At 43.9% G+C, this 23354-nt stretch overlaps 1 protein-coding gene across 1 annotated transcript; it reads right to left on the bottom strand.

Annotated features, from left to right (window-relative positions):
- Positions 1 to 12472: 12472 nt before the first annotated feature.
- LOC136620238 (putative RNA-binding protein 15B) lies at positions 12473 to 13710 on the bottom strand. Its single transcript, XM_066594944.1, has 3 exons — positions 13624 to 13710; positions 12717 to 13557; positions 12473 to 12657 (listed from the first exon to the last, which is right to left on the bottom strand). The coding sequence occupies exons 1-3, from the start codon at positions 13708 to 13710 to the stop codon at positions 12473 to 12475; spliced, it is 1113 nt and encodes a 370-aa protein (XP_066451041.1).
- Positions 13711 to 23354: the final 9644 nt, after the last annotated feature.

The raw sequence follows: 23354 nt of genomic DNA on the forward strand, positions 1-23354 counted from the left end.
GTATTAAACGCTGAAGTATTTTAGAATCTCTGGGTATTTTTCAACCCCCCTTGTGACCCTGAATTTGGAGTGAATTCTGAAAGCCCCCACCTTTTCAAAATAAATCTCTGAATATGCATTCACTGACTGAACAGCCCTGCATTTGAACTCATAAATACAGCACAACATGTTCTTCATTTTCAACCCCTGTATAAGTAAGAATATATGTTTTAGAAATTGCTATATTTCCCTGCCTACTAAGACAGTATAACTAATTAAATTCATTTCAATTCATTGCAAGCAAGCCAAGATATTAACCAAGGTTGTTATTGCATTTTCTCTCTCGCTGTTATCTTCCTGACCTTGGAAGGCTACACAGAGACTGAACACAAGCTCGCAGCTACATGTCAACAAACTCTTCTCCCCTAAAAGCAAGCTCAGTTAACTATTTGCACTTACAGTATATATATATACACATATATATCCACCTAGTATGGATTATACATATTATCTATTATCTATCTTGTATTATACACATTTTCATCTCTTTCTTTGCCAACAAATCACGTGCATTGTAACTTACTTATCGACTTGCTTGTTACTCATACTTCTCTCCCCTACCTAACTGCCAATATAACCTTCAATAGACACTCTCCTGACGCCCTCTTGATTACTTACTGTACTTTTCAACATTTCACTTACGGATACTTTCTTAAACAAATAATGTGTACATACCTAACTTACTCTGACTATCTATCTCTCTCTCTCTCCTCCTCCTCCAGCACTGTCTAGCAAAACCTGATCTTCCAAGGCACCTCTGGGTCCTAAAGACCTCCTCCCAGACACCATTTTGTAATCTGCCATGCGGGTCGGTGTCACACATTTTCATTAGAGTTTTCTTACATTCTACAAATTCATCCACACGGCGGCAGCCCTTGAGGGGCTCTATCTTCTTTAATAAGATCTTACGCATATTAGAACATCAACAATAATAACACGCTCCATAGAATGCATCCCTCTTAATTTTCAAATTGTCAGCCCCTTATATACCGGCAGAACAACCGAGGGTCCCTTCTCCTTATGGAACCAGCCCCATAAAATGCATCTCTCTGAAATCAAATCGCTAGCCCCATATATAAGGCAAACCGACCGAGAGTCCCTTCTCTTGTGAGACTAAATGAAAAGAAAGAGAGAAAAAAACTTCTGCAGATACAACAAACAATCAAACAATCTCCACTATCGCTAAAACGCTACGGACTTCAAAGTACAAATAGACTACAGACTAGTTTCTGGGTGAGCCATTGGTGCGCATATCACGGTCAGTGGTCCATGACGGCAAACCCGGAGCCCACACGAGTTACCGTGTAGAACTCTTAACCCAACCCGTCCGGTCACAAACCACAGATAGTCAGTCCTGCTGCAAGACTCGCAGTAAAACACAACATAAATATATGCTGGCCTTACCTGGAGTTCTAAGTGAGTTGATCAGGCTCGGTTTGCAGCAGGACGGTTTCTCAGTGGCGTGGATCCGGGTGGAATGCGTTGTCAGCTCCGGTTTTGTCGCCGCACGTTCGGGCGCCATTTATCATGGTTAAAATTCTAAGTACAGCACCAATCGGGCCCACCCCACTTGCCCCGTTGCCGGCCGTAAGAAGAGACACCACACAGAGGTCTGGTATAGTTTCTCACACGGGACATGGCTCTCAGCTGTGCCCACGTCGACGTGCTTTATTACAGATTACATGAGATCTTATACCCTTTGTCCCATCCCCACTAGGGGGTGATGGGCTCATAACCATATATGGGAAATCCGGATTTGCGGACTGAGACAGTGAAAATCATATAACAGTCATTATCTTGATACTGGCGCCTCTGGCTTACGTACAGAAAATCACGTATTCAATTAACTCCAGTACAAAGAATCACCCACTCAATTCTAAGAAGTCCGGATTTCGGCCTAAGACAGTGAAAGTTATGTACATTTGAACATCTTGATATCTTGTTTCTGGGAAAACGGCCAAGTACATGCGTCCTTCATGTCTGGTTCTTCTTTGCTGAACTTCTAGAACATCTCTCTCAGCCTTCTAAAGCCTTGGAAATATCTGATGTAAGGCGACATATAAGTTTTTTTCATTTGGAATTGAATAAAACTTGCATATAGGTATAAAAGCATAAAAAACACATATGGCAAATTATATATATACCCTCACACTTGTTTCTCTGCGTGCGTAAAAGTGAAGACAGGTAGAGGTGTCGCTAGGTCTGCTGCCATCCGACAGAAGGTCGGGTGACTTTCAGACCTGGGGTGTATACGAGCCTCACCGGACGAGTGAAGTTCGATACAACATCCCAAGGATCCCATCATTTCGGTTCCCAATATGCTTTCAGGACTTTCCAGCACAAGGAAGCGCATGAGGCATCGTGACCCTTTAAACATTACCTCTAGTGGTTCAGTTTCTGCCAGCTGAATTGGCACTCCTGAAACCCCTTGCACCGATTACTGCTAGACAATCAGGCTGGTATTTTATTTAAAATAGATCAGAACCTTGTTGCAAAAAAAAAATTTAAATTAAAATTTTAGAAATTGCTGACCTGCAGTACCTGGATCAACTATGTCAGATGTCCAGTTTCTTGTGCTAAGCAATGACTCAGGAATTGGAGTTTGTCTTGGAGGTGGCTTACTATTTGTCAGGACCTGCGGAAAGCTGAGTTTCTGCAGTAGCTATCAAGACAAATACATGAGCCGGATCTACCAAGAGAGCAGTTAGTTTGCAAACCTCCTCTGAACTGTAACTTGAGGTCTCAACCCGTATCGATCCATCCGGTGAAAATTTGATGGATGCAGATAAGGCTTGTAAGATATCAATACAAATAACAGAGACATGAATTACAACAAGGCAGAATAATCCACAAACATCTATCCACATTGAAATATGATATTCCTTAAGCAAATTCATTATTAATCTGATCCTGCCTGCAATGTCTCATCAAATTTGAGAAGAGAAAAAAACTTTTCCTAACTGCCCAAGCTCCTCACTCCCTCCCTTTGTAGACAAAAGAAGGATGAAACATTACCTACTTTTACATTATCTAGCTCCACCCCTTCGATGCTGGTCGTCTGCATGTCTCTCCTACAGAGCATTCTCTCAGAGACAGTGCAGTACTAACAGCATTTAGCAGTGATATAGACGTCCAACCAATCACAGAACTGACATTTACACAAAAAGAAAAAAACAAAAATATATCTTAAAATCCCTATGTTCTCTATTTTTAAGACCGTATAATTCACATAATTCATTACAAGTTTCTTATTTCATCAGCGTCTGTCTTCCTTTCTATGACACTGAATTTTATCTCTATGAAACAGAACAATAGCTAAGATATTAATAAGCAACTAAAACATTCAGACTTTAAACAGCATTAATTATTAGTAATTACAAGACGTATACTTCTCTCCTAGGCTGGTCTGTGTTGAGGGTGGAGCAAGACCTCTTCCTATTGTTCTTCCCTCCCTTCTCCTTACATCACCTAGCTCCACCCCCTGTGGTCTGGCTCAGCGTTTGGTCTTTCTTGCCTCATTTTATTTCTAGCCACCGGACAGTATATACCATATAACACAATCTAACTCTCATACGGGCCCTTCATTAATACACGAATTCACACTCACTGGGGTTTTCATTCACTCATATACAGACTGATAAGTATCTCATGTGAAGTAGAAACTGGGATTGTATTTACTGTTCATAGAACTTCCCATATTGAACAAAGTATATATATATAAGAAAAACTCTTATGTACCGCGGTTTTTACATATTTTGTTCAGAATAGGCTATCCAATGACAAACATAATACAACTTATGCCCATTTCCACCCACATACTTATATTCACCCCTCCAGATGGCAACTATTATCATCGTTCATTGTTAAACCTTCTACCTTTCCTTAACTCATTCTTTGTTCCCTATTAACCTGCACAGTCTGCTCACACCATTCACTACTACAGAGACAATACAAAACCACACAGTATATCTACTTACACTTACATGAAGAAGACTAAGACGTACAACAAAGATTAGTTTACATAACAACAAGACATACAAGACAAATAATAGTGGTTATTTGTCACATAATTGTCCACAGATTTTGCATGAACTTACTTTATGTCCCAGAGGGACACAAACTATAAGAGGATTCCCTTTCTCTGATAACCCCTTACTGCCGTATCTATACTTGCCTTAATCCATCTGTCTAACATATTTTTATACAACCTTTTTGACTATCTCTGAATCTTTTCCCCAAACTTGCTGGTCTAAGACTCCCAAAATTCTAAACACCTTACTACATTCTTCTTCCCACAGCTAACGTGCCTTCTTTGTCTTTTACTATTTCTCTAGCTGATTTCCATATAGGCATACTGCTTGCCCTGTACGTTTCCCATATTGTCTGTTCCTTTATCTAAACCGGCGTCTCTGATATCTTTCATATGCTTTTTCCCGTACTGTTACCAGAACTCATAGTTAAAGGTTCCTGCTTTTCTAAGTCCTATCTTTCTATATTTTATACACTTGTCTGCAATCGTATCCCCCTTCTCTCTTTTTATTTGCCCCACAGACCCCTATTTGTCACCCAGACCCCTATTTGTCACCCAGACCACTATTTGTCACCCAGACCCCTATTTGTCACCCAGACCCCTATTTGTCACCCAGACCCCTATTTGTCACCCAGACTTCTATTTGTCAGCCAGACTTCTATTTTTAAGGGAACTTCTGGTGATATTATAACAGACTCAGTAAAAGCAAATTATGGCTAACATGACACAGACTATCAACGTACAGATTTCAACAATTACTACAGGCAACATGGCAATATACACACAAGGGTTCTTCCATCTAGCACGGTCACTAAGAACACCGTAAATAACAGGCAGAAGCGTCCTATATAACATGCAGCAACTCACCCCCTGTCGACACGAGACTAAATGAAGCCAGGAGAGCCCAGAGCTTGAGTGGCAAGTCAAGAGCTTACCGTATACCGGTGTTTTGTAGATCTGGGGTCCCGTGGCCTCTGGTCCGGCTGGTCGGCAGGTAGTGTAGTCAGGTATCGGCTGCAGGTAAGGAGTTAGCTTCTGCCCCACGTTGGGCGCCAAATAAACTGTGGGGGTCTGGAACGCAGACCCAAATGCGAATGTTGCCTGTATCCAAATTAAGAGGAAATATTATATAGAGTACTCATAGAGAACCATAATAAATCACTACACAGACCGTCTAGTGATCAGAATGAATCCTGTTTATTGTTGTACATTGCTAGTTTATATGCAAGATGAAAAGAAGGCGTTTCCAAATGTTACCTGATGCCTAGTTACAAAGTACTTTTGGTGACCAGACCCTCATTCCAACAGGTTACAACATGACTGTAAATCAAAAAGCTTTCTAAACAAAAGGTATCAACAAAACTGTTTGAAGTAGACATAAAACAGTTACAATGTGATAATAAAGGTTGACTCCTGGCTGTCTACTGGCTGAGTACTTTTGTTAATTACATTTCTTGTTTGACTAGAAATGTAATCTTCAAGGTCCATCAACAATTTGCACATCAAAAGAGGGGACATTGTTTCTAGTTTACACATAGACAAAACTGGTTCAGCCACCTACTCGGGAGTCAGCACAAAGTTGATAAGTTGGTATTCAGTAAGATAGCTGAATAAAATCTAATTAATCATATATTTAGTATTCTAAAATCAATATTCAAATAAACGCTTGAATATACCTTTTTACATATGATTCTATATCCAAATTCTACTAGCAACTTCCGGAATGTTTTACATATAATACATAACATTATATAACCAAATAACTAATGTCACATTTATTACACTGTTCCCTTATCTTTCTTATGTTAGGTTATTAAAAATATTGATTGACCCCTATCATTCCCCCATTTGGACATCAGAGCCACCATTATCTCCTGGTTCTGTCACCCATAGGTGCCGGGTTCCCAGGTAGGAATGGTGCACTCTATGTCCATCAAGATATTTAAACAAATGACATAATATCAGATATTGCAAGTCAATCAAGTTTACAATACAGTAATCTTAGATTTATCAACATCAATATCATCATAGTCATATTAGACACTGAAATGGGTGTAGAAAATCGTCATTCAGTACATTTAGCTATGCATAAAATTATTACCTTAATTGCAATATATATATATATATATATACACATAAGATTATACTAGTCGGACGATTGCAGAGTAGCTGTTACTTCTGTTGCCTTAATTCGTTGGCATTTCCCGATTTCATTAGAGTCACAAGTAAAATTACAACATTCTTCAGCCAACGCAACATTTTTCACCTAAAACCGAGTTATATTCGTCCAATGTGTATATTCAATGGTATCGCAATGGGGACAATATTCAAATAAATTAAGGAAGGTGTTTTCCTGAACAACATTGTCATCTACTACATCACTATCATTGTGAACTATTGAGCGTATGTCTCGAAGAGTCTCTAGAGGAGTGGGGACAGATAATAGACAAGTCCGCAAAATGTCCTCTCCACTCCTGAAGTTGGGCATACACATGTGGGGAATATTTGCCCATCCAGTCCATCGCTTCTCCATGTGGATCGTTCGTAGTGGTGTTTCCCAATAAGAAGACAGTCCAATAAGACAAATGCAAAAGTCAAAATCAAAATGTCCATTACCTCCCCCACCCAAACAACGCCGGGATCCCACCCATCACTTTTCCTCTGGCTCGGGAACTTTCTTGCAGTGGGAGGCATGTATCCACTTTTACAGAAGTAGGCGTTGACAACAGAACTTGGTATGGTCGTCAAACCTTGGGTCCAAGGCCTTTATTACGTGTCTTTTTGCGACCACCCAGTCTCCAGGCTGCAAGAAATGAGTCCCCTCTAGGTTGTCAGGGTCTGGAATTGGGGAAAACACTAGATCGGGTGTTATTTTCAGTTTACGACATAGTTCTTGTACATATTCAATAATCTTATCACACCCCTACTGCAGGGCCTGTGGATGGTACAGGCCTAATCTTGGCATAGAGCCAAACACTTCTTTTAACTTAAGCATATCATTTTAGTTCTTTCAACTTTGTTAAACTCTGCGGGTGGTATGGAGTGTAAAACGCTTGTTCCACCCCAAGACTGACATCACCTCTCGCATCACTTCACCTGTAAATTGTGTACCTCCGTCACTCTCAATTGTCTCTGGTACCCCAAATCTACATACAAGTTCTGACACAAGTTTAGTCACTGTACATTGTGTGGTGGCTTTGAACAGGTCCACGCACACAAGGACGTACTCATACCTGCCTGATTTGGGAAGCCGGATGTAATCGATTTGTAATCTTTGAATAGGATACAGTGGTCTGGGTGTGCACTTCACATGCCTTCACATATGCCTTTGCCAACCTGTCGAACCCTGGAGCATACTATACCTTGTCCACAACAGAAACCATGGCATTCCGAGAGGCATGCACTTTCCCGTGAGCTAGGACGGCTAGGTGGGGGTAGGCAGCCGCTGGTACATCATCTGCGTCCCGTAGGACGCCAAATCCCAAATCAACAAGAGTGGTGGGACCAAGATCCAACTTACAGCACAAGGGGTCTTGCGTCCTGTCCTAGGAGAGCTGCAGCCTTGGCTGCCCTATCCCTTGCTCTCTGGTGACTGCCCCTGCGTGTGTGCTTTAACCTTTATTATGGCCACCTGTCCTGGCAACATGATAGCTTAATGGGCTTGCCTTGTGCCGTGAAAAAGCTCCTGGACCGCCAGATGGGTCCATAATCGTGTGCAGTACCAAAGACGAGCCTGGAATCAGTGTAGATATTAGCAGTGGTACCTTTTTCAATCGTACAGGCCTCATTTCCTGCGCTGACATGTATGGCGGCAGTGGTTTTTGTACAAGTATCTCATTCAGTGTGACTACTTCAAAACCTGTTACAAACCTTCCTTCGTCATTCAGGTATCTAGATCCATCCACAAACATTTCAAGGTGGGGGTTTAGGAGGGGTTTGTCAGTGACATGTGCGAACCCAGCTGTCTCCTGCTCCATGAGGGCTGCACAATCATGCTGGTGTTCTGCGTCAAAGGCCTCCTCTTCATCAGTCAGAGAATTTGCAAAAAGCTGGTCCTCTGTACTTACTCCCCCATTTGAATCAGTGTCACCTAATGGCAATAAGGTGGCCGGATTCAAAGTGGTGCAACGTTGAAATGAGACATTGGATGAAGAGTGTAAATGCAAGTTCCATTTTGATCTGTCTAGCAAGAGACAGATGTCTACGGCTTACCTGTGTCAGGATACCATGTATGTCATGTGGGGTGTAGATCACCATGGTGTGATCTAAGAAGTTTCTCTTTGCTGGCTTTGCAGCCATTCTACTCTGATGGAGGAAACACAAAAGGCTTAGTGATGCATTGAGGTAACTATTTGTGTCAGCAGTACATAAAAGAAAATAAAAACAAATCATCAACATATTACAAGAGGGTGGTGCCCTCGGGAATTGGCCAGGCGTCTAATACCAGCTTCATGCATCTGGTGAACTGGTATTGGACTATTCTGTGCCCCTTGTGGCAGCACTATTCAACAGTACTGCTTTCCTCTGAAATTAAATACAAACAAATACAGACAGTCTGTCGAGGTCCATCTGACTGGTAGCCCAAAGGCTCGAAGGAACGACACTAAGAACTTGTTTCTCTGCGTGCGTAAAATTGAAGACAGGTAGAGGTGTCGCTAGGTCTGCTGCCATCCGACAGAAGGTCGGGTGACTTTCAGACCTGGGGTGTATACGAGCCTCACCGGACGAGTGAAGTTCGATACAACATCCCAAGGATCCCATCATTTCGGTTCCCAATATGCTTTCAGGACTTTCCAGCACAAGGAAGCGCATGAGGCATCGTGACCCTTTAAACATTACCTCTAGTGGTTCAGTTTCTGCCAGCTGAATTGGCACTCCTGAAACCCCTTGCACCGATTACTGCTAGACAATCAGGCTGGTATTCTATTTAAAATAGATCAGAACCTTGTTGCAAAAAAAAAATTTAAATTAAAATTTTAGAAATTGCTGACCTGCAGTACCTGGATCAACTATGTCAGATGTCCAGTTCCTTGTGCTAAGCAATGACTCAGGAATTGGAGTTTGTCTTGGAGGTGGCTTACTATTTGTCAGGACCTGCGGAAAGCTGAGTTTCTGCAGTAGCTATCAAGACAAATACATGAGCCGGATCTACCAAGAGAGCAGTTAGTTTACAAACCTCCTCTGAACTGTAACTTGAGGTCTCAACCCGTATCGATCCATCCGGTGAAAATTTGATGGATGCAGATAAGGCTTGTAAGATATCAATACAAATAACAGAGACATGAATTACAACAAGGCAGAATAATCCACAAACATCTATCCACATTGAAATATGATATTCCTTAAGCAAATTCATTATTAATCTGATCCTGCCTGCAATGTCTCGTCAAATTTGAGAAGAGAAAAAAACTTTTCCTAACTGCCCAAGCTCCTCACCCCCTCCCTTTGTAGACAATAGAAGGATGAAACATTACCTACTTTTACATTATCTAGCTCCACCCCTTCGATGCTGGTCGTCTGCATGTCTCTCCTACAGAGCATTCTCTCAGAGACAGTGCAGTACTAACAGCATTTAGCAGTGATATAGACGTCCAACCAATCACAGAACTGACATTTACACAAAAAGAAAAAAACAAAAATATATCTTAAAATCCCTATGTTCTCTATTTTTAAGACCGTATAATTCACATAATTCATTACAAGTTTCTTATTTCATCAGTGTCTGTCTTCCTTTCTATGACACTGAATTTTATCTCTATGAAACAGAACAATAGCTAAGATATTAATAAGCAACTAAAACATTCAGGCTTTAAACAGCATTAATTATTAGTAATTACAAGACGTATACTTCTCTCCTAGGCTGGTCTGTGTTGAGGGTGGAGCAAGACCTCTTCCTATTGTCCTTCCCTCCCTTCTCCTTACATCACCTAGCTCCACCCCCTGTGGTCTGGCTCAGCGTTTGGTCTTTCTTGCCTCATTTTATTTCTAGCCACCGGACAGTATATACCATATAACACAATCTAACTCTCATACGGGCCCTTCATTAATACACGAATTCACACTCACTGGGGTTTTCATTCACTCATATACAGACTGATAAGTATCTCATGTGAAGTAGAAACTGGGATTGTATTTACTGTTCATAGAACTTCCCATATTGAACAAAGTATATATATATAAGAAAAACTCTTATGTACCGCGGTTTTTACATATTTTGTTCAGAATAGGCTATCCAATGACAAACATAATACAACTTATGCCCATTTCCACCCACATACTTATATTCACCCCTCCAGATAGCAACTATTATCACCGTTCATTGTTAAACCTTCTACCTTTCCTTAACTCATTCTTTGTTCTCTATTAACCTGCACAGTCTGCTCACACCATTCACTACTACAGAGACAATACAAAACCACACAGTATATTTACTTACACTTACATGAAGAAGACTAAGACGTACAACAAAGATTAGTTTACATAACAACAAGACATACAAGACAAATAATAGTGGTTATTTGTCACATAATTGTCCACAGATTTTGCATGAACTTACTTTATGCCCCCGAGGGACACAAACTATAAGAGGATTCCCTTTCTCTGATAACCCCTTACTGCCGTATCTATACTTGCCTTAATCCATCTGTCTAACATATTTTTATACAACCTTTTTGACTATCTCTGAATCTTTTCCCCAAACTTGCTGGTCTAAGACTCCCAAAATTCTAAACACCTTACTACATTCTTCTTCCCACAGCTAACGTGCCTTATTTGTCTTTTACTATTTCTCTAGCTGATTTCCATATAGGCATACTGCTTGCCCTGTACGTTTCCCATATTGTCTGTTCCTTTATCTAAACCGGCGTCTCTGATATCTTTCATATGCTTTTTCCCGTACTGTTACCAGAACTCATAGTTAAAGGTTCCTGCTTTTCTAAGTCCTATCTTTCTATATTTTATACACTTGTCTGCAATCGTCTCCCCCTTCTCTCTTTTTATTTGCCCCACAGACCCCTATTTGTCACCCAGACCCCTATTTGTCACCCAGACCTCTATTTGTCACCCAGACCTCTATTTGTCACCCAGACTTCTATTTTTAAGGGAACTTCTGGTGATATTATAACAGACTCAGTAAAAGCAAATTATGGCTAACATGACACAGACTATCAACTTACAGATTTCAACAATTACTACAGGCAACATGGCAATATACACACAAGGGTTCTTCCGTCTAGCACGGTCACTAAGAACACCGTAAATAACAGGCAGAAGCGTCCTATATAACATGCAGCAACTCACCCCCTGTCGACACGAGACTGAATGAAGCCAGGAGAGCCCAGAGCTTGAGTGGCAAGTCAAGAGCTTACCGTATACCGGTGTTTTGTAGATCTGGGGTCCCGTGGCCTCTGGTCCGGCTGGTCGGCAGGTAGTGTAGTCAGGTATCGGCTGCAGGTAAGGAGTTAGCTTCTGCCCCACGTTGGGCGCCAAATAAACTGTGGGGGGTCTGGAACGCAGACCCAAATGCGAATGTTGCCTGTATCCAAATTAAGAGGAAATATTATATAGAGTACTCATAGAGAACCATAATAAATCACTACACAGACCATCTAGTGATCAGAATGAATCCTGTTTATTATTGTACATTGCTAGTTTATATGCAAGATGAAAAGAAGGCGTTTCCAAATGTTACCTGATGCCTAGTTACAAAGTACTTTTGGTGACCAGACCCTCATTCCAACAGGTTACAACATGACTGTAAATCAAAAAGCTTTCTAAACAAAAGGTATCAACAAAACTGTTTGAAGTAGACATAAAACAGTTACAATGTGATAATAAAGGTTGACTCCTGGCTGTCTACTGGCTGAGTACTTTTGTTAATTACATTTCTTGTTTGACTAGAAATGTAATCTTCAAGGTCCATCAACAATTTGCACATCAAAAGAGGGGACATTGTTTCTAGTTTACACATAGACAAAACTGGTTCAGCCACCTACTCGGGAGTCAGCACAAAGTTGATAAGTTGGTATTCAGTAAGATAGCTGAATAAAATCTAATTAATCATACATCTAGTATTCTAAAATCAATATTCAAATAAACGCTTGAATATACCTTTTTACATATGATTCTATATCCAAATTCTACTAGCAACTTCCGGAATGTTTTACATATAATACATAACATTATATAACCAAATAACTAATGTCACATTTATTATACTGTTCCCTTATCTTTCTTATGTTAGGTTATTAAAAATATTGATTGACCCCTATCACTAGCGACCAGGCGTCCGGGATCCTCAAGAACAGAAAAGAAAAAAATATCTCTATTTAAAAAAAAAAAAAGTAAATAGAACTAATATAGGGGTCCAGTCTGAGCACCGGGGGTCAGTGCAGGAGTCAATGATCAGAGGTCCGTCCGTGCGTTTGCTGCATTGGGAGCATACTTGGGCATCTGCTCGTTGATCTTGCGAATGTAGTCAGACTTTTCTGCACAGCCCTTGCAGGTCTCACCCCAGTCGTCCAGGATTTTCTTCAGTTCCTTCACTCGCAGTTTCTTCAGGTCCACCGTGCTCAGGTCTATCTGCTTGTCTGTGGAGAGAATGGAGAGCTCATACCGGGACCCCTGCTGGTTCTGGGGTTGGCTTTGCCGTAGCCGATCTTCATGGCGTTTCTCCCCAGCAGGCGGCCGCTCATGGCCAGCTTGGCTCGATGCGCCATGTCCAGGTTCTGGAACTTGAGGAAGCCGTAGGCCGCCCCCTGGCCCCGCGCCGGCCGCTTGATGACCACTTTCTCGATGGGGCCGTACTTGTCGAAGGCTCGGCGCAGGTCGGCCTCCGACACGTTGTAGTCCAGGTTGCCGATGAACAGGTTGCGGGTGGCTCGGTGGTCGTCCTCGGGGGCCAGCTGTTCGTGGTCATCGTTGGCCTCATACAGGCTCTGGTAGTAGGCCTCTGCGGAGGTGCTGCTGGACGAGCTCAGGGCAGGCGCCAGCAGCAGGTGGCGGGGGGTGGGCAGGGTGGCACTGCTCAGGGGCAGCGGCCGGCTGGGCTGTTGGGTGAACACAGGCTCCACCAGCAGGGGGCGGTCGTACAGGAGGGGGCGCAGCTTGGCGTGTCGGGCTTGTCGGGCCTCGGCCGGCCGCCGGAAGTTGATGTACGCCACTCGGCCCAGGTCTGGCGTGTGCGACAGCTTGACGCTGATCTCCCCGAAGCGCTGGAAGTGCCGGAAGAGCCAGTCCTCCAGCAGCGGCTCCGGCAGCGCGGAGCCCAGGTTACTGATCAGCAGCGTCTTGTACTCCGGCACGTCCGCCTGGCTGGGGAGGAGCAGCGGCCGGGGAGGCGGATTGTCGCGGGGCCGCCGGGAGGAGGAAGACGAGGAGGAGGAGGCCCCGGCCTGGTTGGGCCTCTCCCGCCTTCCGGAGCTCTTGTGGTGTCCGCTGCCGGCCTCCTCCCGCCGCTCCCGGGCCCGCTTAGCGCGGCCAGGACTGGACTACCGTCTCTCGCTCTGCCGCTTCATGCTGCTCGTGGACTGGCCGTGCGGGGAAAACGCGCTCACCCCGCGGCCGCCATCTTCCACAATGAGTCGAGAGGGAGAACGCTTGACGTCATCAGGGGGCGCCAGGAACAGGGCGTGGTCCGACATGGTCATGTGACGTGCGCGCCAAGATTCGCTTCAAATTTGACCTCGGGGCGGGAATGACGTCAGTGACAGCAGCGCCGCGTCGCTATGGAGACGGGCAGGAGCTGTAGGTGGGTGGAACAGGTTCTAGGCGCCGGTGTGCGAGTCTGTTATGTCCCCTCACCTGTCATGCCGGTCAGTTTCTGAGCTGGACGGAAGGCATGTATTTATTTTCAGCACAAGGGAGGATACAAAGAGGGAGGCAAAAAACGGTGGGTGTTTCACTGTGCCCCGCCCATTTATGTAGGACACGCCCAACATCCGAGACGAGGCGTTTTACCGCGATTTTTATCGGCGTTTTCGAATGTACCTTGTTACTGCGTTCCATAGTGTATCTTTTAACGCACATCATCATTCTGATAGGTGATGAGGTGCGAGAAAAAGCGCCAAAATAGAGCAGACTGCTTGAACATTGTGATGTCTGAGTGCCTATCCGCAAGGCCCCTATTAAAATGAATGGGGGAGTCGCACCGCGATAAGCATGGCGTTCAAACTACCGCGGTAATCCTGGCATGTGTTAGGCCTCTCTCACACAGGCGCTTTTTACCGCGCTTAATGCGTTGTTCAGCGCTCCCATTGAAAGCAATGGCGCCGCAGACATGCGATTTTCGAGCAGAGTCTTATCCATATTTGTCTGTTAAGCGCACCTCGGCACCCATCACAATGTTGGGGTGCGCTAAAACACGCTGTCGGACGCCGACAGCACAAGTAAAATCGCGGCACTTTGCCGCATTTGTGTGTGTGAGAGCGGCCGTAGAGTGGCCTTTTTACTGTGATTAGCGCGGCATCGCGAGCGCGGCGATACAACGCTCCCCCTGATTTTAATCTGGCTTCTCAGACCTGTGTTCAAGCGATTTTCTAGCGCTGTTTGTTCTATTTTTCGTCATTTTTTAACGCACCCTATCACCCATTACAATGATGCGGGGCCATAAAAAGTGCCGTCGAACGCTGTGCTGTGCAGTCAAAAATGCTGCTTAAAATTGTGGTAAAATGCCGCAGTTTCAAATGGCGTTTAACAACATTTGTCCGTAAGACGCAGGTTTTGTCAAGTAGTGCGGATTTTACTGCATTTTTACCTGCGGAATGCTTTGTGGGATTTATAGCGTTTTTACATCAATTGCGCTAGACGCCGTAAATAACCCAAAGCTCTTCCACTGCGGAAGTTAATCTTGCGGTTTTGAAGTAAAGACGTACGGATTTTAACTGGCGCGGAGTTCAAGGTCCATAGGGATAACACTGTGACACAGAAAAGTCCGTGTGTCCTAATTCTGGCACGTCTGAAGGGTACCTGAGCGACCTGTACACGGGTTGGAATAGGCGCACGACGCACCGCAAGCAGCGGTTGTGGATTTTGATGCGGAACTGAAAATGGCGTAAACCTGCCTGCAATTCTGCATCAAAATTTTAATGTTGAATTTTGCCGCTGCAGATTTGGTTGCGTCCTGCGGTGGAAATCTGTCCCTTGCAGGTACCAGAATGAAGGTTTTTAACCCCTTACTGACGCAGCCTACCTTGGACTTAGTACATGAAGATTTTTGGTGTATTTTCTATTTGTCCATGATTTTTGTGTAGTTTTCATTGTTACCATTTTGGGGTACATATGATGTATTGTAGAACTTTTATTACATTTTTGTAGATGGCAGGGAGAGAGAACAACAATTTCTTTTTGGGGGGGGCGGGGGGGGTTAATCATGCAGCATGAATGCTGGAGAAAAAAAACATTCAGTGGGTCTCTATGGCTACAACAATACCAAAATTGTTATTTTTTTATTTTTTTAATAGTGTTTGCGGGATAAAAAGTGTGTTCACTCTTTTGTACAGGTCATTCTGGATGCGACAATATCAAACTTCAGATTTTTTTATTATAACTATATTTTTTTAACCACGTGCCCCCAAAGATAATTTTGGCCTACACGACAAAGCCCAATTTTTCAAACCGGACACGTTTCACCTTAGGGCTCCTGAACACGCGTGTATTTGTGCGCACAATATGCAGAGAATAGAACCCACTGATTTCACGTGGTCTTTCACACAAGCGTATTTTGTTCTATTTTCTGTTTGTTCTATTTTTCTGCGAATTTGCGCACCAAAGTTTCCCATAGAAGTCAATGGGTGTGAGAGTGGGGGGGGGGGGGGGGACCAGCGCAGATGCGTTCAAGTGAATAAGCCCTAATAAGTTTTAGGTTTTGTGTAAAACGTAGAGTTATTGGATCTATAGATTACAAACCTGCAACCGGGCGGCCTAAAATACATAAAAGACAATGCTGGTAAAAGTAAAGAACTGAAAATAAATTATTATCTTCATGTATATTGATTTTTTTTATTTTTTTTTTTAAAGATATTTAAAAAAGAATAGTATGTATGTATACATATAGGAAACGGACTCCCCACCACAGATGTGAAGGCAGCCGTACTCTGTTTTGAATACCATGTTGATTATAGCAATGGAGTGACATCTATTGGTTCGAAATTGCTATTACATGTAATGTAGACAGAATGGAATCAGATATTTATATTACTTCATAATGAATTGTGGGAAATAAATAATCTTTTTCTTTTAATCCATTTATAGAACAATAACACGTATGCATGATAATTAGAGATGAGCGAGCATACTCGATAAGGCAAACAATTCGAGCGAGTAGTGCCTTATTCGAGTACCAGCCCGCTCATCTCTAAAGATTCAGGTGCCGGCGGGGGAGGAACGGAGGGGAGATCAATCTTTCACTCTCTCCCCCCCTGCTCACCGCCGCAACTCACCTCCCACCCGCGCCGGCACCCGAATCTTTAGAGACGAGCGGGCAGGTACTCGCATAAGGCACTACTCGCTCGAATAGTTTGCCTTAGCGAGTATGCTCGCTCATCTCTAATGATAATTCATTTTAATTGCTAAGAATGTGCAAATATAATAGAATCCCTCTTTTATTTAACATTTGTTTCTTTTGTTATTAAATTCTGTATTAATTGATTTTAATTGCTGACTAGGCTAAAAAATAAGACAAAGTTCATATTTGCATAAAGCTTTGTCAGTAGAGATGAGCGAGCATACTCGCTAAGGACAATTACTCGAGCGAGTCTTGTCCTTAGCGAGTACCTGCCCGCTCGGAAGAAAAGATTCGGGTACCGGCGTGGGTGAGCGGTGAGTTGTGGGAGTGAGCAGGGTTCGGAAGAGAGAGAGATCGATCTCCCCTCCATTCCCCCCTGCTCTCCCCCGTCGCTCCCCGACGGCACCCGAACCTTTTCTTCCGAGCGGGCAGGTACTCGCTAAGGACAATGCTCGCTCGAGTAATTGTCCTTAGTGAGTATGCTCACTCATCTCTATTTGTCAGCAAAACAGCGGAGACAGAGGGCGGCGTGGCTGACCTATGACCCTCTGCTCCGTCGCATTCGACCGCCAGAGTTCAAATGTTCCTCCACCACTTTTCATTGTAACGGCTTGACAAAACCAATGGTCCATGACAGAGAAATGTGTTGCCTGATTCCTGCATGGAATTTTTACCTTTTAAATTGAATAAAAGGATTAATACTTACACCCCCCACACATCGCCTAGTCCCGGCACTGTTCTACTTAACTTCATTTTCCAATTGCATGCACCCCTAGTCAAATTACTAATGATGACCTGTCCGTCTGTGCTTGCTTGCGTGCGTGCGTGGGTGGGTTTGTGAGTGACTTACATGCTCCGCCCCTGATCATATGATGGTGATGTCATCATAGGTCCTGTAAGCACACGGCTGCTGTCCAGCTAGGTGTTCGTTAGTATTCCATAGCAACTGAGGCCACAGGGAGTTTGTAGTCCGCCGTAATCTACACAAGGATACAGGACCTTTGATGACGTTACCATCATGTGATCAGAGGCGGAGCACGTAAGTTATTCTCTCGGGATGAGTGTCACCGTCATGTGATCAGAGGTGGAGCATGACAGTGACATCATCACAGGTCCTTCATCTCCACTGCTGTGCTGCTTCTGATCTCTTGTATGGGATGAACAATGTATGTAGCAGTGCTGTGTGTGTGACGTGCATGTAGCAGTGCTGTGTGGCGCAGAAACACTGGTACTATAATTTCCTAATAATTACTAGTACTAGTACGAGGGACAATGCCAGCTCAGTGATATGTTCAGGACATCCTGGAGCCACATGTGTTCCTCTCATGGCGGCTTCCAAGAGGAATTTCCCAGCAGGATAATGGTCGGCCGCACACACAAGGGGGTCACAGGAATGTCTCCACGACATTGTCACACTTCCATGGCTGCCCGGTCATCAGATTTATCACCAATAGAACATGTATGGGAACATCAGGGATGCCAACTCTGTCAGCCTATGAGTCTGCACGATCTAGAGGCTCAGTTACAGCAAATGTGGAGCGATATGCCGCAGGATACCATAAAGAACCTGTATGCCTCCATGCCTGCCTGTATCACATCTTGTATCCAAGCTAGAGGCGGTACAACAGGGTACTAGAGCCTCCATGACCACCCTTTTCACACCTTGTATACAAGCGAGAGGCAGTACAACAGGGTACTGGAGCCTCCATGCCTGTCCGTATCACATCTTGTATCCAAGCTGGAGGTGGTACAACAGGGTACTAGAGCCTCCATGCCCACCTGTATCACATCTTGTATCCAAGCTAGAGGTGGTACAACAGGGTACTAGAGCCTCCATGCCCACCTGTATCACATCTTGTATCCAAGCTAGAGGTGGTACAACAGGGTACTAGAGCCTCCATGCCCGCCGTATCATATCTTGTATCCAAGCTAGAGGCGGTACAACAGGGTACTAGAGCCTCCTATCAAGGGGTCAGTTTTCCACAATAAATTCTCCTTTTCCCCTGATATTGTAACCACTTATATCAATGTTATAATCACACAGAGACAGTCTTATCCCCTCCGATAATGTCTGAGGAGTGATATTACTGACAAGGAGTGTATCAGGATGTGTGGCCTCTTCATATATTAGTCACATCCTACTATGGTGCATTGTGTGAAACACCAGTCTTAATAAATGTGCCCCAGTGTATTAATAACTTCCGATCCATTCTCCCCGTCTGTATCCATGACACACAATACTGTCAATGGCCGCCTGCTGTCAGGGTACATCCTGTCAGGTGAAAGCCAAAGTCCTTTATAGCTCTTTACAGTTCTGGACATCTATATAGCAGATTAACAGACAGTGCCGTTGTGGTCATTTATGTCCGGTAGAGGAACTCTTCTGCCAGTTGGCGGGGAACAGATGCCATTAATGTCAGGAACTTGCCACTAAATTCCTTTAGACACAAGACACCCTCGTCACCCTTTACATCTGGAGGAAGTGTGAAAACCACTTGTTAAACACAAACAGATATAAGAGCCGCCATGTCATAATGTATAAATATCCATTCTAATTGAATGGCTGTGATTGGTTCATCAAGCGCTGGCTCTTATTGACTAAGCCGTGGTGCTTAGCCAATCAGAGGCGCTTCCTGGAGGCGGGGTTTTAAAAAATCCTGACCAGGAAGCTGTGCCAGAGAACTTCAAGCAAGTACCAGGGAGCTTCGGAAGACATGCGGCAGACACAGATAGTGTCTTTTAGGTGATGTATGTGGGTTTTTTTTATGCAGCTAGGGCTTATTTTCAGGGTAGGACTTATATGTCAAGTCCCTCCCCGAAAATCCCGGCAAAAGATTTTCTCACAGTGATATCACGTCGCCCATATGAAACAGGTCTAAACCTCTACATGTCAATAGGGCCCTCCATCGAAGAGCTTTGGATGCAGAGCAAGTCTATCTATCTATCTATCTAATCTAATCTAATCTAATCTAATCTATCCTGGCTTCTGTAATTCAGACACAGGACTCATCCACTTATGTGGCAGCATTGAGCAGGCCTGATAAATCTTTGGTAATAAAAAAGGAAGAGATTTTAGAAACTTTTTTTCCCTCTATTTTAAAAACCTGATGCTTCTAAGTTAAGTGAATTGTGAAGCTGTTTATGAATATTTGGCTCCGGTGCAGTTGCAAATTGTGTCCGACACTGAATGAGTTAAGGGATAGAACACTTCCTAGTGACAAGTCGCCCGGGTTTGATGAACTTCCAAATGTATTTTGTAGAAATAAAAGAAAAAGATGAAGTGGGGCAACCGCAGTGTGAAATAGTCTGAAATGAGGAACAGGAGCTTGGTAGCAGGGATAGGATGGGGAAGACTTATTTTCTTAGGAAGGTGCACCCCCCCTGCGAAACGGTCTACCCCTAAGGTAAACATATGGAATAGCAGACAAAGAAGGAAAAGACTTTCTTTATGTCAATAATTTTTATTTGCATTAACAGGGTTATAGTAACATAACAATCAGCCTTCACTTTCAGTACAGATGTTGAAATCTGATTTATCAGTTGAAAGCACAAAATTATAGGAAAAAACTTTTTGAAGGGGTGAATATGGCGCAACCTTCAGACAAAGATGACTGTCACATATGTTTTTCCCTAAAGAGATCTTAGCTTATTGATAAGAACCAGCCTGTAAACATGTTTCAAGGTAAGTGAACCTCTTCCTTAGTACTTGCTGGGGATACAAGTTCCTGACAGTGTATCTTAGAAAAAGTTCTTTCAGCATGTAAGGGTACGCCACATGCAAGTTAACAGCGGTCCAGTGGGCAGGCCGGACTGTCAATGGTGGGCTGGTCGGATCATCTGCTGGTCTCCGTACCTCCCTAATCACCGCCCCTCTTTGCCACAGTTACTTGACGTCGCACCCCCTGTGTCTTCGCTGATCGTAGGACCAGACGTGGGGAATTGGCGGCACATGCGCAGGTGATTCTGATGAATTTGCGCAAATCAGGCACAGATGAACTGCGCATACACCAGACCTGGAGCTCATGGTGCAGAAGTCTGGTCGCAGTGATGTTGATGTGGGGGACATCTCCACGTCACTGTAGCAGAGACGGGTGGTGTTAAGGGAGGTATGTAGGCCAGCACAGACGATCCAGCCACCCACCAGATATGGGCTGGACTGCTCATCGGTAATTTGCATCCGGCACAGGAAGTTTAAAAACCAAAGGTATGTTTTGCGCAGGATGACTAACAAATTAATTGTGGAAATGTTTTAACGCTGTTGGGGGTTTAAGAGCTTCAAAACTGATGATGGGTTCACTTTAATAAAGATATGGACCCCACACCGCAGTCCCGACCGTACCCCTAAATAAGGATATAGGGGCCTATTTCACACGCTTGTCCAAGTAAACTGCACTCGGCTACGAGTAATAAATGTGCTAAGAGCCCTAAGCCTCTTAATACACTTGTTTCATCTGGTGACCCCTTCATCAGCCAGATGGAAACTTACACCATCTATGAGCTGGAGGAGGCTGTTGATATAATCTACGCCAATTTCTGGAATGGTTTACAGTAAATAATGGGCTGCACATGAACACACCCTGTAAAATTGGCCCCACACACTAAAGAAATGGGATGTAAATGCCCAAAAAGGAACACTTTTGATGCATTTGTCAAAACTGACTTTTGGATGCCAGCATTCCCCTAAATAGAGACTCAGCCCCCTAATAAAGATATAAACTCCAGACAGGAATATTAGGTCAGAGAAGTATGGAGGGGACAAGTTGTGGACAGATTTGTATGTCCATTTTTTGAACTGGCCTCTATGGACATTGCCACTATTGATCTGGATTATGATTTCTCCAGCAGGCTTTGGGGTATTTTGTCGCTTTCCGAATTGAGTGTCGTGTGCACACATCGTCGACCAGAATCAGACACAAATGCTTGTCTAAAACCGGGAGAGTCTCTACACTGTGTAGAGGCTCAGGCTTTTTATTATAACACATGACAACCGCCCTTCAATGGGCGTGCAACAGATTACATCAGTAACATATAAGATTCTCATTTGTTGGATCATATAGAATCCCCCACCTCTCTGCCCACCCCCTCTCAAGTCCAGTATAATGTGGACTTTTGTCCTAGCTGAAGTCATCTCCGTGTAGTGATGAATCATTGTTTACCTAGCTTCAGGATGAGAGTGGAAGGGGGCCTAGGTAAACACTCAGTATTGAACACAGGATATACACGACACTATGGCCTTTTAACTCTTAGAAACTGGTTGAGCAACTTCTATGTACTTAGAGCAAATACATCACCCATCCATTGGCTAGCAAATACCATGATTAGATTGTGTGTGTGTCCTTTAAACTCTTGAGCTAAAAGTCATTACAACAACAAAATACATTTGGGTTATATTAATCGATAGACATTTTATAAATAATCATCATGTCTATCACAATCCCCCCTTAAAATGTCTATCCTCTAATTCTCTATCTAATTTTCACAGTTTTCTGCGCATGAGCCTATAACTGGAGCGCGTTGAAGGTTCGTTTTAGGGTCTTCAAGGGGGTGTAGGACTTGTCCACTCCTTCTGGGGATGCATCCAGCAAACTCATGGTGGGGGCGGCTTTTCCAGCATCAGTTTCACAGGTCTCTCTGACACAGGGGATAACACAGCAGACTAGAACAGAAAAGGTAACCATCAGTTCACATACAACAGCGACGCCCGTCTGTGCCAGGATCCTTTACCACCCGCTCATCCATGGCGAGTGCTGGTCCCAAAAGTTAGCTCTTTTTAGTTAGTGCGGTCAGCTTCTTAATGACAACTGCGTCTTTACCCGCGGGTCACGTGTCGTCTAGGATGTAGGTACAACAAGTCTCCCCTATCATCTTACAGACACTCCCCTTTTTAGCTAAAGTCATATCTAAGGTCACTCTATTTTTAAAAAAGTCATAGTCGAGGTAGGTCCTATTGGTCGACTAGTCCCTATAAGGCGTCTCTAGTATAATTTATAAACCACTGCTAATTATAATAAACATAATTAATCCAGTCAACATTTATTTACCCTAATGATCAGGAAAATGGACTCGAATCTAGTTTTAACTTGGTCTCTAATTTTTAAAACTTGTCAGGTACCCCCCTTGGCTATCCTATGACGTCAATGTACACGTGTAGATCAAAACTACCACCAGGGGTCTCTCTTCTCGCTCTAGCATAATGTTACAATACTAGTAGCGTGAACAGGTACGCACGGCGTGGGACTCCCTAATCTTCACCCACACCAAAGTCCCTCCTGGAGATAGTCCTAATGGTGAACACGTCCAAGTCGCCTCACCCTTGCGTCAGGGTTTTCCCACTGCCCGTAAGTCCCTACTCCTAGGAGGGGGGGGGGATCCCTACCTTACCTCAGAGGGAGGCCATGGATTCCCTGGGCTCATTTCCGGGCATCCATACCCTCTATCTGTACAAGTTAACACCCCACAGGGTGTGCCCTCGCCGGAACCTAAGGTCTTCTGCACTATCCCTAGGCAAATGGGAATTCCACTGACAATCCATCTTAGGAGATCGGGGCAGGCACAGTACTAGTACATTTCTCCTTTTCTTTGGTAGCGTATGTGGTTGGCATTATCGGAACTGGCTCTTCATCTTTTTCAAACAAGGGAAACGTTGGTGTCTGACAGGATGTGGAGGAGCATAAGGGCTTTACTAAGGCACACTCCCCTGTCCAATTACCCTCCAGGCGGGTCCTCTACCTCATGTCTCCACAATGCCAGTAAACGTCTCCTAAGGACTGGACCTGATTCTGC

The sequence above is a fragment of the Eleutherodactylus coqui genome, chromosome 3 (assembly GCF_035609145.1).
Source record: "Eleutherodactylus coqui strain aEleCoq1 chromosome 3, aEleCoq1.hap1, whole genome shotgun sequence".
Lineage (NCBI taxonomy): Eukaryota > Metazoa > Chordata > Amphibia > Anura > Eleutherodactylidae > Eleutherodactylus > Eleutherodactylus coqui.

Coding starts and splice junctions, on each gene's coding strand:
- LOC136620238 (XM_066594944.1), bottom strand. CDS start 13,710: ATGTCGGACCACGCCCTGTTCCTGGCGCCCCCTGATGACGTCAAGCGT. Junction 13,558..13,623: donor TGGAAGATGGCGGCCGCGGG/GTGAGCGCGTTT, acceptor GAGAGACGGTAG/TCCAGTCCTGGCCGCGCTAA. Junction 12,658..12,716: donor CGCCATGAAGATCGGCTACG/GCAAAGCCAACC, acceptor TTCTCTCCACAG/ACAAGCAGATAGACCTGAGC.